The following is a 15,153-nucleotide window of genomic DNA, read 5'->3' as shown; positions in this document are numbered from 1 at the left end:
TGTTGTGGTGCCTCACTTGTTTCCTCATTTGACCCAGTCACTCACCCTTAGTTCTGTGAAAAGTTGAAGTGATGTTGTGTGAATGGTGAGAGAAAGGCTGCTAGGGAAGAGTGCGAAGAATTGAAGGTGCAAACATGAGTCTTGGTGTCACGGCATGAATGAGTGTAGAAACCTCTGATGGAAGATTGGGAGGGAAGCACGAGATGCATTTTAGAGATACTCTGAAGGAGAGATAACAGTAAAAAAGGAGATACAAGTGATGAATGCCTCGAAGGATTCATCAAGGCTGCTGATCTCTGACACAAGGAAAATGGAAGGGAATGCAAAAGTTAGGGTAGTTCAGAGTAGGAAGCAGTGTGAGGAAAAGCAGCTGGTGCAATAATGATGCATGCACTGTACATAACTACAGTTCTTGGAGGGAAAGTAATATAGTTTTAATACTTGGAGGAATGACAGGGCTACTAAAGACATCTTAGTGAACACTTGGGGCAAGAGTTCAGTTGTACAGCGAAAGATCAGTCATTTCCATTCTAGGTGGATGACGGGTCCTGCAGTGTAGATTATATTGTAGAAATGTAGTCCTGGGTGGGTGGGAAAAGACATTTCTTGATGCAGTTGTACATAGTTGAAATTATGTAGTAAAATAGCATTATAGAAAACCATTGAGTTAAAATGGATGATAGATCTGACAATATTTTTATCCTAGCAAGAATGAGAGATCACATAGTATATCTTCATGTAGAAATGTACCCATGGGTATGTGAGAAAATACCTTCTTGGATGCAGATGCAGTACATAGCTATGTTTTAGGATTGTTGTGCGGATGGCAGTGAGTGAAGGGAGGCTTTATCATTCTACAAAGCTTCTTGCCGAAATGAAGGAAATTTCACTACACACTTTTAAAGATCTTTGAGTTCCGTTTTACTGTCATTGAGTTGAATACTTTTTATTAGTCTTTTATTTTGTTCATAGTTTGTATTGGCAGCTACTTCCTGGCCACAGTTGAGTTGTACAGTAGTTTGGACACAAAAAGAATGACTCGTCAGTGACCAGTTGATGTTCTGCATACTGTAGGGTGTTGTGGTGATGTCTTCCCTGGACTCATCCTGTGCTGCATTCATTCCTGTGTTAGAATAAACTGCACTGCTCTGAACATGGCTGAAGGATCCATCAGGAACAGCGTAGGAGGATGACTGTTGGTGTGCCTGGGCTGAGGAGGAAAGGGCCAAGAAGCTGCAAGTCAGGGTAGAGGAATGACACTGCCCGACAAAGTGCAGTGCAAGGAGGCGTAGGAAATCTATGCAGGGAATCAAGCACAAAATATGATGCCTTATAAAATTTAACCCGGTAGCAGCAACGGGCCAAATTTGTGGCTTTACCGTGTAGCAGCGACGGGGCAAATTTGTGGCTTTACCGTGTAGCAGCGACGGGGCAAATTTGTGGCTTTACCATGTAGCAGCGACGCGCCAAATTTGTGGCTTTACCATGTAGCAGCAACGGGCCAAATTTGTGGCTTTACCATGTAGCAGCAACGGGCCAAATTTGTGGCTTTACCATGTAGCAGCGACGGGCCAAATTTGCGCCATGATTTAAACCCCCAAAATAGATGATACATAAATTGATCACAAATGCTTTGATATATATTATGAAATGGTTTGTGTGAGTGATGATTTTTCTCATTTTTCTCGCTTAGAGGGACCATTAAGAAACATGATCCTCGCTGCTACCGGGTTAAGGTCATATTGGGCTAGAAATGTGTCAATGCTATGAGAGTGAGTGGAGGAGTGATGGAGTTATAGTGAGTATGAGTGGCGTAAAATACTGAAAAAAATAACCAAGTACAAAGAATGGTACCTTGTAAATGCTAGATAAAACAAATGGATGAATGACCTAGCAGTGAGCAAAGGAGTGACTGAGTTATAGTGAGTACGAGTGATGCAAAATATTGAAAAAAATAATCAAGTACAAAGAATGGTACCTTGTAAATGCTAGATAAAACAAATGGATGAATGACCTAGCAGTGAGTGAAGGAGTGGTCAGTAGATGCAAGGAGATGTTGAACGACTAAGCAGATGTAGTTTGTCTGGTGTGAGCCCTACGCATGGAAGTGTGAATGCTTATTTGAAGTATCATAAGAACCATTTAGAAGATCAGAACTTTGATGTGGTTTTCATTTCAACATTCAGTAATATGCCACAAAATTGCTTGTGAGAGGAAATGAATGATATTTCTCGGAACTTTCATCCAAGTTCCGTAAGAAGTGCAGTCTAGATCCTTTCCTTTCTCCCCCTAATCATTTTTTTAAGTATCAGATGCTATATTGCTATACTACAAAGTGAAATATGAATTGTGAATCACCATATGTCAACCCCCCCACCATCTCATCGTCATGCCAACACTCACCGCCACACAGCAGAGGCAGATTTTCCTTTCATTAGACTTCAGATAATGAGCTAAACCACCCCACTGTGTGACTTGCTATGTATACTCTCGAAGCGCACACACTCACACATGCACACACACACACACACACACACACAAACGAATTTTCTGTCTCTGTTTCTCTCTCTCACTCCAAACTCATTCTAGAAGGGTACTGGCTGGCGATTGTGAGTTCAGTGTGCGATTAGACCTTGGTGAATTACGCACACACACACACACACACACACACACACACACACACCTCTTTTTTTTCTCTTAATTCTCGATCTCTTTCTTGCCGTCTCTCTCTTGCTCTCTCTCTCTCTCTCATCCTTATGATTAAATATTGGTTTTGGAGTAGCCTTGAGCAAATACGTCCTGTGCTGTGTGTCTGTCTAAGCTTGTTAAAGGAAGGTAAGTTGTTGGTTGACCGCTCCGACTCTTGCCGTGAAGTGTAATACAAAATACACACACACACACACACACACACACACACACACACACACACACACACACACACACACACACACATTTCCCGCCCCAATAAAGGACATGCTCGGAGCCGCCTTCTCAGTCGAACTTATGATATCTTTACGCTGTTTGAAATTTCTAGTGATGAAACGCTTCCATTTGATTCCTAATTTTTCTGTCGTTGGATATTTGTTGTAAAAGTTTTCTGTTATGCTGATGTAACTTGTAAGTCTAAAAATATTTGAGACTTGCAGAATGTGATAGTAACGGTAATATGGTGAGGCTTATGGAGATGGTGAAACATTGAGAACATCGGTAAATTCAGCTTTTATGCGTTACGAGATCCGTTTTTCTCTGCCTCGGTAATTTATTTATTTATTTATTTTTTTTTTTTTCATAGCAAAGGAGACAGCACAGGGGCACACAAAAAAAGAAAACTATAAAAAAGCTTGCCATAAAAAAAGCCCGCTATAATAATATGGAAAAAATAATACATGCACTACTAAAATTAATTGTTTGGGTGCGGAAGTACCCAAGAAAGTTCGATTGGGAGGTGCTCCAACTCATGTCCGTCCTGTGTTAGATCAAACTGTAAGGCCGGAAAATTCATGGCACTTTTAAGTATTCGTTCAAACTAATGTCAAATAAAAACAAATGTTAAAACTAATACGTACAGCAGTCATGAATCTTCTGGCTTTATGAAACAAGCTCAAAATTTTGTTGCTTACCTTCCTCCTCCACCACATAAGACACACACCACAGGAAAATAAAAGTGAGGTACAGTAAAAGTCCATTCCTCTGTGCAAATAAGTTCCTGGCTTCAAGAATTTAGTCTTGTTTTGGGATAATGATTTCCTGCCTTCAAGAACTCGGACTTCTTTGGGCAATGGTTTCCTGCGTCAGCCTGTCTGCTTGGCCTGACTTGAAGCTGTGAGTGGCTGAGGATCGGCTAGATACAGAATGAGAATGAAGGCAGCAAAACAGTCTGGGGTGTGCATTGGTGCGTTCCTCTAATACCCGTGCAGCTGCCAGTATTTTTTTTTTCGCCCCAAAGCCATTGTTACCAGGTATTTTGGGTTGCAAAATAAACTCATTTGTGATGGATAGCTGAAATGCCCGAATTTTCTCTTTACTATACTCCCACACATCCACCGCATGTAACAAAACACACGAGAAATTAATCCAGACAAGGAAAAGTTTGCCGGCGCCGGGGATCGAACCCACGACCAGCGTAACGGGAGAGCCACTCCTTTACCAGTCGGCCAGAGGTACCCTGGTTGGCTAAGTGGGTTATGGGAGGCTTGCCCATCAGGCCCTGACACTCCCTCCTGCTGTCACCTAACCTGGGAATGACTTACTGATTGTCACATGTCACCACGGCCTCCAGTTTACTCAAATTTGGTGTCACATGCATTAGACAATACCGGCTGTATCAAGCCAGTGACACTAAACATGCTTGGACAGAAATGGCCGCACTGGAGCGCACGGGTTAAAGAATTCAGACATTTTTGGGGAAGGCAGAGTAATTCCCTCCCTGCAAGAATTCAGACTTTTATTGAGAAACTTATAATTTCCTGTTTGAGAGTATTCAGAGCATTACATTCTCTGAGTAGTGGGATTAGGATTAATGGACTTTTACTGTACAAGATGAAATAATATTAGTAGACAGAAGGTTAACTAAATTTGAAAAAAAAAATAACACGTAAAAACTGTGAATTTGCTGACCCTGTTCACTCACTCCCCACTTCCCACTGCTACATGAATGGCAGGAAAGAGTGTATTTGGTTGTGTTTATTATGATTTTGTTTTGATAATTTTAGTTATTTTCTTAATTTTAGTTTAAACCCACTTTTAAATTACACTTCTATTAAAAACATAATTGGATGTCCTCTGCAAAGTCTAATGTTGCATGCATACATTTTGCTTGTAGAGTCTAAAACCTTTTGTCATCCCAGCTTCATATAATATACAGATACCTTTGCAACACTGAAACCCTTCTTAATTGGTGTTAAAATCTCTAATTCTCTCTCTCTCTCTCTCTCTCTCTCTCTCTCTCTCTCTCTCTCTCTCTCTCTCTCTCTCTCTCTCTCTCTCTCTCAATTCCTAGAGCAAGCCCTTTCTAAAAGATCATGGTATTTTACTTAATGTAAGAAAAAGGTTTAAAAAATGTGAGGAATATTGATAGAATTGCTCGGTTATTGAGATGGCTCCACGCACAATGAAGTGGAGACCAACTCGCTCAGATTATGTCTCAAGTCATCCTTAATTGCTGCAGATGTTTGGAATGCTTGATAACATCTGAAGAAAAGTAGACCCCCCTTGGTTGGTCTTCCATGGTTTTGATAGCTGAATTTACATTTTCCTAGTCTGTATTTTGCTGACTTGGATTTGAATTTTCTGCTTCTATGTATCTATATGCATAATTTTTACTCACTGCATATTTTTACTGTTACGTCATCAGCAACATGATGACTGATAGTGCTGCATTTTCCTAGTCAGCCATTTACAGCTGAGTACAAGATTGCTTTCCTTTTTAGTGTAGTAATGACTTGCATGTTTCCCTGAGCAGTGTTGTGGCAAGGGATCTGGATTGAGATTCACATCCTTTCCACAAGTTGTCTGTCTCTCTTTTCTGCCTTCCAAGTCTAATAATGATCTCTTCCAACTTGTCCTGTGCGTATCAACACTTCAGGCAGTAGCTTATGACTGACAATGTGGATAACTTTGATGACAGTCATGTTGCTGTTTTTGCTTCTCTTCCAGGCTGTTTTTGTCAGAGCAGTTGTGTCGCCTCAGACCACTGCCGTGCCTCACTCAGCCTGACAAAACCAGGATAGCTTGAGTAATGTTTCTTGTCCATAAAATGTAAATTGATTGGCTGTTTTTCTTGGAAGGTTCATAAAGTTAAGATGTGCAGTATTATTTGATCTTGAAAACTTGGAAGAGAAGAGAATGTCAAGGAAATTTTAGATAAGTTAGAGCCTCTTTACATGTGTACACATACGCGCACCTCTACGTATGTGGGCACATTTACTAATGAAGTATATTGAATATGCATTCTATATATAACATGCATATCTGCTTTTAGCTACATTGAGGTGAGGGAGTGTTGAGGCAGTGCGTGATGAGACGAATGAAACGGCCCTGAGTGAGAGTGAAATAATATCTTAAAGGACCTAAAGATGTACCTAATCTGTATGTGTCACAGACGGTTTTTGTAAATTTAATATTATTTCATTTCCCACTCGGTTCCTTCCGCCAAGGTCAGACACAGTTCATCTGCTTTTGACTTTAACTGTCAGATTAATTCTTTACACCAAATTACTTGCAAGCCTTGATTTCTACTTTACAAAATTTTCCTAAACCTTGTTGAATCTGTCCTGACACCAAAAGCTTCCTCCTTTCCATGCTGTCATCCTGTCCGCCACACTGTACAGAACACTCTCCAGCCCACACACAATGCACTCCACACCTTAGCTCCCCTGCCTGCCAATCATACATGCTCCGGTTGCTTATATACATATGAGTAGATCAGTTTCCAGCAGTAAGAAAAGGAAAGTGCTAATGAGATCTCAAAGATATTTCAGAACTGGGTAATCTTCCTTTACACAAGATGATATACAGTCACTCACTCAATACTCACTTCCCACGACAAAACTTATGTTGGTTGTGTCAGGAGACCGTTGTCTGGTAGTACTTGTGTGACTTGTAAATATCCCTCAGGACGTGCAAGGAAAAGGATCACTACATGGCGAAGCTTTGCCTTCAGTCATGACCTAATGAATCAAAATTGGAAGGGAATAAAAATGGAATGATCTCGGGAAGCCTTAAAAGTCTTAAGTTGCTCTTAGTTGTTACAAATAAAAAGGTTTCATTTAGTGTTTTCATTCAGTATTTTGGTTAATATTTTCTTCTATAGTAATGATAATTTTTCAGTAGTAAAGTAACCATCAAATTTCTCATCAAAATTGCAGTTCATGAAAGTGATTTGCTGTTAATTTGCTGCTCACACGTCCCTGCAAACCATAAGTGTTTTCAAGGTGTAGATAACTGTCAAAGTGAAGCACTGATATCAAACGTTAAAGGATATGAATTTTTTATACTAATTGAAAATGACACATTGAAGAATTAATTCAAATTCTTGTTACATCAGACTAATCATTTTTGTATATGTACATTGTATTAGGAGAAGCCTAAAATAAAAGAAAACATTTGGTTGCATGAGGAGTGAACGGCAGAGAAAGTGAGTCTTGTCGAACCGTGAGGGTAAGGAGTGCAATGAGGCATTCGGTACACATTAAAAGTAATGACTATATTTTCCTTGCATGAGGTGTGGGTGTGTGTGAGTGTGTGGGCGGGTGTTCTCGAGATGGAAGGTTTGATGAGAATAATGTGGAATTTATATCTTTATCAATCAAGTGCATTAATAACTGATCATATTGCTTTTACCTGCTGTTTGCATTGAGCCTGTTTTATTAGACAAACAATGTGTCATCATGTACTCACCAGCATCTCATGGAATGTGTCACCAGCCATCATCACCTACACAAAGCCACGCTCAGACCTTGACATTGGAAAGAAAACATCCACCATGGTCCCTAAAACACAACAACACTAAAGACAAGACCACTAAAACTATGAATTACCTACCATATTGCTTCCCTTGTCAGTCATAGCTGCTGTCAGACTATAAGACAATGCATGAGCTAACTCACTAAAGGGTAGTCTAATACTCTCTTCTAAATACTGAAGAATCTATATATTATCACATTCATGTATGCTTCTTATATAAATGGCTTTCATATCAGTACCTCTTACATTGGACTGCATATCAAAGGAGAGATTCATATGATTTGTGGTTGTAACTTTTCTTTGCCACGAGGAAAGTTACGATCATGGTTTTGTGCTGATGCATTGTCTCCATACGCTTCTCCCTTTACTCACCACATGCCCACTCACTCTAGGAAAACATTGCCCTCAGTTTCCTTGCCACTCACTGCCTACATACTCATCACACACACACACACACACACACACACACACACTCTCACAAACACAGCCGAGATCACTCAGTAGCCCCAGAGTCTGTAAAAGTCAAAGTCATGAAAGGAAATAATAGATACCTTCAAAATCTTCCTTTCCTCCAGTTTTCCCTTAAAAAAAATTTGTTTGTGCAAATCATATCTTATAAATGATGCTAAATCTTGGTCGCTTGCTCATTCACTGAAACTATGAAACTAAGCGTTGGTTATTGGACTCATTGCTCTTTCCCTGCACCCTTCCAGCCCTCCTCCTCCTCTTCCTCCTCCTCCTCCTGTTCCAATTCCCATTTCCCGCTCCACCTCCTCCTCCTCCTCCGTCCTCCTCAGTTAATCTTCCGTGTAGCTATTCAGTTATTTTTTTTACCACGTAACATATATTATTTAACTTATTTAATAGATTTCCACATAGATCCTAATATTCATCGTCAGCCTTATACGAATACGAAGAAACACTGCACTTTCCTCCCTCCCTTTCGTCTTTTCCTTTTCGTAAGTCTCCCTCCCTCCTTTCCGTTGTTTCTCGCCCTCTGTCCCTCCCTCCCTGGCTCCTTCCCTCCATCACATAAACAATATAACCTGTTTGACCTTGTGTTGTTGACAAAGCTTGTTTTGCTGTCAGTGGGACGCCTGCACAATGACCCCCAGACCTCATCCTTTTGTTTGTTTTTAATTCTTATAGGCTCGTCTGCTGCTATTGTTTATTATTGCGTTTATCTCATGTTTATTCTTCTCCTCCTCTGCCACCCCTGCTGCTCCTCCTGTTCTGTTCTTTATTCAGTGTTTTGTTTTGTTCCATGCTGTAGGCTTTCCCAGAGTTGGTTGTTAGACTTTTCTCTCTTGTGACGCAGCCATTTGCCCTCCTGCCTGTTACATTTCCTTAGACACAGTGATAAACCAGCCTTGTTATGACCTGGCAGCCCTGTGACTGCCTCTTGGTGACTTCTTGTTCTGCAGCTTATGACTTCCTACCCACCATCCTAGTCTATAATCTTCTCTGTCTGTCTGAGAGAAGTGGCCACAGTGCTCCCTCCCTCCTGTGGTGCCTCTTCCAGTTCTGTTTCTTTGTGATGTCTCTCGCCTCCATCTTCCATGGATGCCATTTTGTTCAGGTGCATGGATGGCATGGGATTGGCTTGTTGTTTAAGCGTAGATTTTTCACAAGATCTTTTTCACAATCCAAGTGTCTTCCCTCAAGAGTGTTCATACATGTTACATATTTTGATTAATACTATTTTTAATTTTAAGACTAAAACTTTATACATTTGATCATTGTTTGAATGGCAGGTAGTAAAAAATTAGTCTAATACCCTCAGTCATGTTTTAAATATATGCTTATTTTCCTCAAGTTATCTCCAGTAAATAAAAGAAATTTAAATAATATTTAATCATTGATAGCCTAGACCCTTTTAAATAAAAACAAATCACTTCTTTTCAATGTATTGTCAGAGTGCTATTGTTGACCTTAAATCGAAGGCAAGAATTGATAGTAAATACATGATGCTATACAGAGCCTATAAGAGTCCTCAGGAGAGTTGTTCCGGCAACTTACCTTGACCTTGCTGACCACAACCACTATAACTCCCTCCCTCTGGACTGGAGCTGTTCTCGTTTCTGTCACGTTTTTCGTCTTGATCTCTTTTTACCTGCCGCTGACGCCTGCCACCCGCCGCCCTCGCTCGGTTGGTCGGCTGGCTGGCTTCTTGTCCACCCCGTTGGCTGCTGGATGGCTCGATCAACCACCACCACCACCACCACCACCAACCACTACGCCACCACAACTACTACTACTACTACCCCTGCCACAACTTACTTAACTTTCACCACCACCACTACATGCCACTACCAATGATACTATTTCTACTACCACTACTACTTACACCACAACCACCAACACTGTCAATAATAATGATGTTAATATATCTACAACCAACACTCTCACAACAACAACAACAACTCTATACACACCACCACCACCACCACTGCCATCTCCACCTCAACCCCTAATTTAATCTTGTGTTTTACTACAATCATACTATTTCTACTACTACTACTACTACTACTACTACTACTACTACTACTTCCTCTACTACTGCAACCACCATCACTAAATTTCTTTCTGCTTTTTCTTCCTCTTTTTCTTCTGCATTTTCTTCTTCTTCCTCTATTTCATTGCTGCCTTCCTTTTCTTTTCTTTTTTCACCTTCTTTTCTCTTCCAATTTTTACAATGACACACACACACACACACACACACACACACACACACACACACACCACAAAAAAATATCATCTCGGTCCCCCAAAAATGCGCCATCACTCATAACAATAACTCAATAACTTTCAAAACATTTCTAAAACCAAACTTGATTTATTTCTCATTCCCGTACATTGCTCGACACCTCCCCCCCCACACACACACACACTTTGGTTGGTCGTATATGTATGTTTATTTATTTATTTATTTATTTTTACTGTGTTTCTCATGTAAATATCACTACTCTGTACTGATATGTTTTTTTATATATATTTATTTTGTTTTGATTTACCGTCACCCACCGACAAAACACTAATATCTCTTGGAAAACTTTACGATATTGTTGTCACTTCTCCTTGACTGGGAAATAAAAACAACTAACGTTTTCAATTGTCACACAACGACACTGTGCCGACCTGTCACGGATCGGCAATCTCAACCCACTTAACATTTTTTTTATTTTTTATTTATTTTTTTTTTTTACTTCACGGTTAACAATTTTCCGTTGAAATTACGTATCTATATAACCCGTATTATTTCTCGTTACTTTTTGTTCCTCATCCCGATAATCTTTTGTATCTGTTTGCTGTTTTCTGTGTATATGAACTTCCAATTATGTTACTTTTTTTTCGATCATTTGTATGTATTTTGTTGTTACTCCTCTTATTTCTCCCTCACCTCCGACAAACAACTGAATTTTCACTCTCTCTCTCTCCCTCTCCGATAACCTGACTGGTGATCTCTACCTTTACTAACGATGGTACACGGACACGCCTTTCTTGCTCTATAACTCCACCTGCGCACACACACACACACACACACACAACACCATGCCAACAAACAAACACTCCCAAAAATAACTCATTACCAATAATAACCCAAATCACCACCACCACCACCGCCACTACCACAATACCACCACCACTGTCATCACCCACCACTGCCACCACCACCACCACCACCACCTCCTCCACTGCCGCCGTTCTGCTGTGTTCCCGCCGCCCGCTGTAATTCCATTGACAAAGGATCGCTTCCGCTAGGCCCTCCACCACAACCTCCACGCAAGGTGACGATTAAGAAAGCAAAGGATGGCTCGGACGGCTACATTATCTCCTGGCTACCCCCAGAAAACCTCACCGTTCCAGTTGCCTACTACGACATCGAATACCGAATAGACGGAACCTGGAAGAAGCTCAATGAAGACCATATTACCGGTACCAAGTTTAAAGGTGAGTTGATTGATTGACGGGTGTTTGACGAGGGAGTTCTTTTTCGTTTTTCACCTGTGCTTTTTTTTTTTTTAAAGAGGGAAGACTTTTTTTTACGTCCATCTTCATTTCAGGTGTTATTTAAATCAGTCCCATTATTTGTGTGTGTTAACGTCAAGGTCATTTCAGTGTAATACTCACATTCTCAGAAGATTATTGCTCACCATCCCACTAAGGAAATACTACTTGGGGAGGTTACATATTTATTCTAGTTGCCCATCTTCACTTATTTGTATACATGTTATCTTTTTATAACTAATGATAACTGTGGAATTAGAAACAGTAGACCCAGAAGAAAGGTATGCATATCACCTACTTATTTTTTCGATAGTGTGTGTGTGTGTGTGTGTGTGTGTGTGTTTGCAGATATTCATGCATGTTACAAGTTTAAAGAATGGGCAGTGATTGGAGATATGTGATCAGTAGCAGCTGTTAGGGTGGGAGGGAGCAGCTACCTAACATGTGCTTAACAAGTTTTGGGGTTCAGGGACTTGCAAAGGTACAGAGTTTTCCTTGTGTTAAATACCTTCCTTTCCTTGCTCCCCTCCAGTCAAGAAGCTGCAGTCTGGGAAGAAGTACCACTTCCGTGTTTACTCCAAGACCCTGAGGAGCTACTCACACTCCCCCACGGTGTCCTTCGATGCCCCTATACAGAACAAGGAAAAAGTAAGTATTCTTCAAAGGTATAGTGACAAGTTGCCATAAAATCTACCAAGTACAGTAAACCGCTCTGCATGGAATTCATAGATTATGGGAAAGTATTTGACACAGCTAAAACGTCACCAGTCATGCAGACACCCGGGAGGCAGGGCGACAATCTTGGTGTAGAGAAAATGGCAGCCTTTGAACTCCACAAGTAAAGTGTGAAAGCTACAGTTAACCCATCCGCTGCGATTGGCACGGATTTGGCTTTCACTGGTAGCCTGGTAACATATACTCCCGGGTCTTTCTCTGCCTCTATGGTGGACAGTGGAGTGTTTCCCATGTGGTGTTGGTATGTTGGATATCCCTTCCCAAGGTGCATTACTACATTTTTTTTTATTGAATTGTAGCAGCCACTTTTTGTTCCATTCCTGTTGTTTGGTGATGTCTTCTTGTAAGAAATCTGCAGTCAAGGGATTAAGGAAGGAGTTAGGCAAATTGACACAGTATCCAAAATGAGTCATAGTCTGCTCAGAAGTGTTTAAGAAATCAGAGTGGCATAACATGGGAATCAAGATTGATGATGAATACATACTTTTACAATGTCAGATTTACAGACGACAGTTATTATAGTATTTTGTAAAGCTTGGCCCTCTAACCCATATAATACATACATTGGTGAGAAAGAACCAGATGGAGAAAATACCCGTAAGAAAGTATGTAGTATGAAGATGAAGTTAGTCTTTCCATCAGCAGGAACAGTTAGCTTTAAGATTTTACTAGAACTGCTTTACAATTCTTTTTAGTTTCTTTAACCCTTAGACGGCAGCAGTATTTAAAAAGTAGCTCCCCCAAAATGAATTATCTATATATAGTCACTGCCGACCTTAGGACCATAGCATAAATATAATTACGCCACATAATGGACATTTTAACTATCGTCTATATATAAATTCTACCACAGTCTGAAAGTGTTGTTATATTTCTGCCATACAAAACTGACTGACTGAATTTCGGACCATCTATATATAGTTCCACCGCCTTCGTTAGGGTTAAAGGCACAACTGAATGCATAATTTATCCACTTACTCTCTCTTGTATCACTTGTTTAACCCGGTAGCAGCGACGGGCCAAATATGTGGCTTTACCATGTAGCAGCGACGGGCCAAATTTGTGCCATGATATAAACCCCCCAAAATAGATGATACATAATCTCATCACAAATGCTTTGATATATATTATGAAATGGTTTGTGGGAGGGGTGATTTTTTCTCATTTTTCTCACTTGGAGGGACCATTTAGAAACATGGTCCCCGCTGATACCGGGTTAATCTATGAGGTTGGTTGTGTTGCTGCCCAAGTGTTGCTGTTGCAGAGTACTGACGAGAGTGTAATAAGTGTTCCTTCCAAAGCCAAGAATTTGTTTTGTACTCACACTGTTTCCTTTTCCTCGCAGGCAATAACAGCAGCCCTGGTGGGGGGGATTCTCTTCTTTATCGTGGCAATCATCCTCTCCGTGTGCACCGTCAAGATCTGCAACAAGCGCAAACGCAGGAAGCAAGAAAAAGGTGCTCATTACTCAATTCATGGTTACACACACACATCCATGGAACGCTCAAACACCTCCATAGAACTCAATGACTTTGCTAAGTGATGCTAATTGGTCATCCTTTACCATTATCATAGAGAGAATCACCCACTTTTTTTTTATAACTTTATTGACAGTCTTTTTATACAATGGATGCATTTTTTTTACCTAATATACTTGACAAAGAATTCAGTGAGAGCATGACTGTTCCTCCAGTCTTGAGATGACTCATGTTCAAGGGTATTGTGCATTAAAGTACTTGAGTTGTTAAGCTTGTCTTAGGAAGCAGCATTGCAGGCAGGCCTTATCTAGTAGCTGCATTGTTCCCATGAAGCACAGTGACCATCCATTCAGTTCATGCACGGCCAAGGGAGTTGAGCCAGAGTTGTGATGAAGGATGTTTGGATGTTGATAGGCTGTGTATTTATTAATTTGTTCTTTATCTTATAATGGGAGGAATATATGGCACATCTGAGTCACTCCTCATTATTATTCACATTGATATTAAAATGTTTGTCATCCATATTTTTATTAATGATATGTAGTACCTTGTCACAACACCATTTCTTTCCAATAATTGCATTGCCTCCCTCTCTTTCCTGCTGCTCTTTGGACTCATCAGAAATCGAATCACATATTTTCTATGACACAGCCTATGATGTTGTGGCGTGTCGCGTGTCAGAGTCAAGAAATGGAGGCCACGGCTCCAGCCCAGTCCCCCTCAAGAAGTAAGGGTTCCCAGCCTCTCTGTACTTCTTACAAGTGTAGTGTGACTTAATGTTTGAATCAGACTAACAATTTGTGCATGGAGAGAATATCTACTAACCACTTGATAATAATAAATAGATGACAATGGGAAAGCCTTGTTTATTATAATGTTTTGTTTTCTTAAGCAGTTAGTTGAAGATTTTTTTATACAATTTTATTGTCAGCAAGAGTTTTTTAATTTCTTACTATTATTATTATTAATATAGTTAACAATTTGTGAATTATTTCAACCCCAAATGCTTCTTATCTTAAAATCACCAAGGATAGTTACACCGTTAGGAGTTCCTTGGTGAGCCATGTAGTGTTGGCTGCTGTTCAGACTTGGTAAAAAGCTCGCCAAATGTTTTTTAGGCATCAGGGTGATGCGAGACCTGACTTGGTGCACCTGCTGTACCTAGGGCGCGACCACTGATAGTTGGAGTTCTTCCCCAACAACCCAGAGCTAGAGTAAGGTTTTGAGGAGCTCAGAGTATCTTCTGCACCCCTCCTGGTAGCCTGTGTTTAGGGTGGGTCATACTTGCTTGTGGGATGGCTTAACACACTCTCCTCTGGTGATGTTTGGTCATGGCTGCCCTTCTCAGTGGTTCTCTCATCCTCTCTTCTCATCTTGGCTCCTTCAAGTTACCATCTGTCAGGGTTGTATGAAAGTTTTCATCTAATACTTCTCAATAATGACTAATTCTTTTGTGCTACAAGTTTTC

At 40.4% G+C, this 15,153-nt stretch overlaps 1 protein-coding gene and 1 long non-coding RNA gene across 12 annotated transcripts in view; one reads left to right on the top strand and one right to left on the bottom strand.

Moving 5' to 3' along the window:
• Positions 1 to 15,153, top strand: part of LOC126981290 (protein turtle-like) — a 226,557-nt gene that overhangs the window by 200,422 nt on the left and 10,982 nt on the right. For 7 of the 11 annotated variants that reach the window (XR_007733876.1, XM_050832192.1, XM_050832194.1 and 4 more), the window contains 4 exons: positions 11,212 to 11,415; positions 12,005 to 12,120; positions 13,553 to 13,664; positions 14,307 to 14,412. Coding sequence is in view for 10 of the 11 variants with exons in the window: in XM_050832192.1 (XP_050688149.1) it covers positions 11,212 to 11,415; positions 12,005 to 12,120; positions 13,553 to 13,664; positions 14,307 to 14,412 (538 nt within the window). In the remaining variant the exon portion in view is untranslated. The remainder of the gene's footprint in view (positions 1 to 11,211; positions 11,416 to 12,004; positions 12,121 to 13,552; positions 13,665 to 14,306; positions 14,413 to 15,153) is intronic. The other 4 variants (XM_050832200.1, XM_050832202.1, XM_050832197.1 and 1 more) reach the window with 2 other exon arrangements.
• Positions 3 to 13,675, bottom strand: LOC126981293 (uncharacterized). Its single transcript, XR_007733877.1, has 3 exons — positions 13,532 to 13,675; positions 11,981 to 12,100; positions 3 to 1,210 (listed from the first exon to the last, which is right to left on the bottom strand). It is a non-coding gene; the product is annotated as an uncharacterized LOC126981293 (long non-coding RNA).

This window comes from Eriocheir sinensis, chromosome 47, assembly GCF_024679095.1.
Source record: "Eriocheir sinensis breed Jianghai 21 chromosome 47, ASM2467909v1, whole genome shotgun sequence".
NCBI lineage: Eukaryota > Metazoa > Arthropoda > Malacostraca > Decapoda > Varunidae > Eriocheir > Eriocheir sinensis.
Note: the sequence above shows the minus strand (reverse complement) of the source record. Positions and strands in the feature narration are given on the sequence as shown.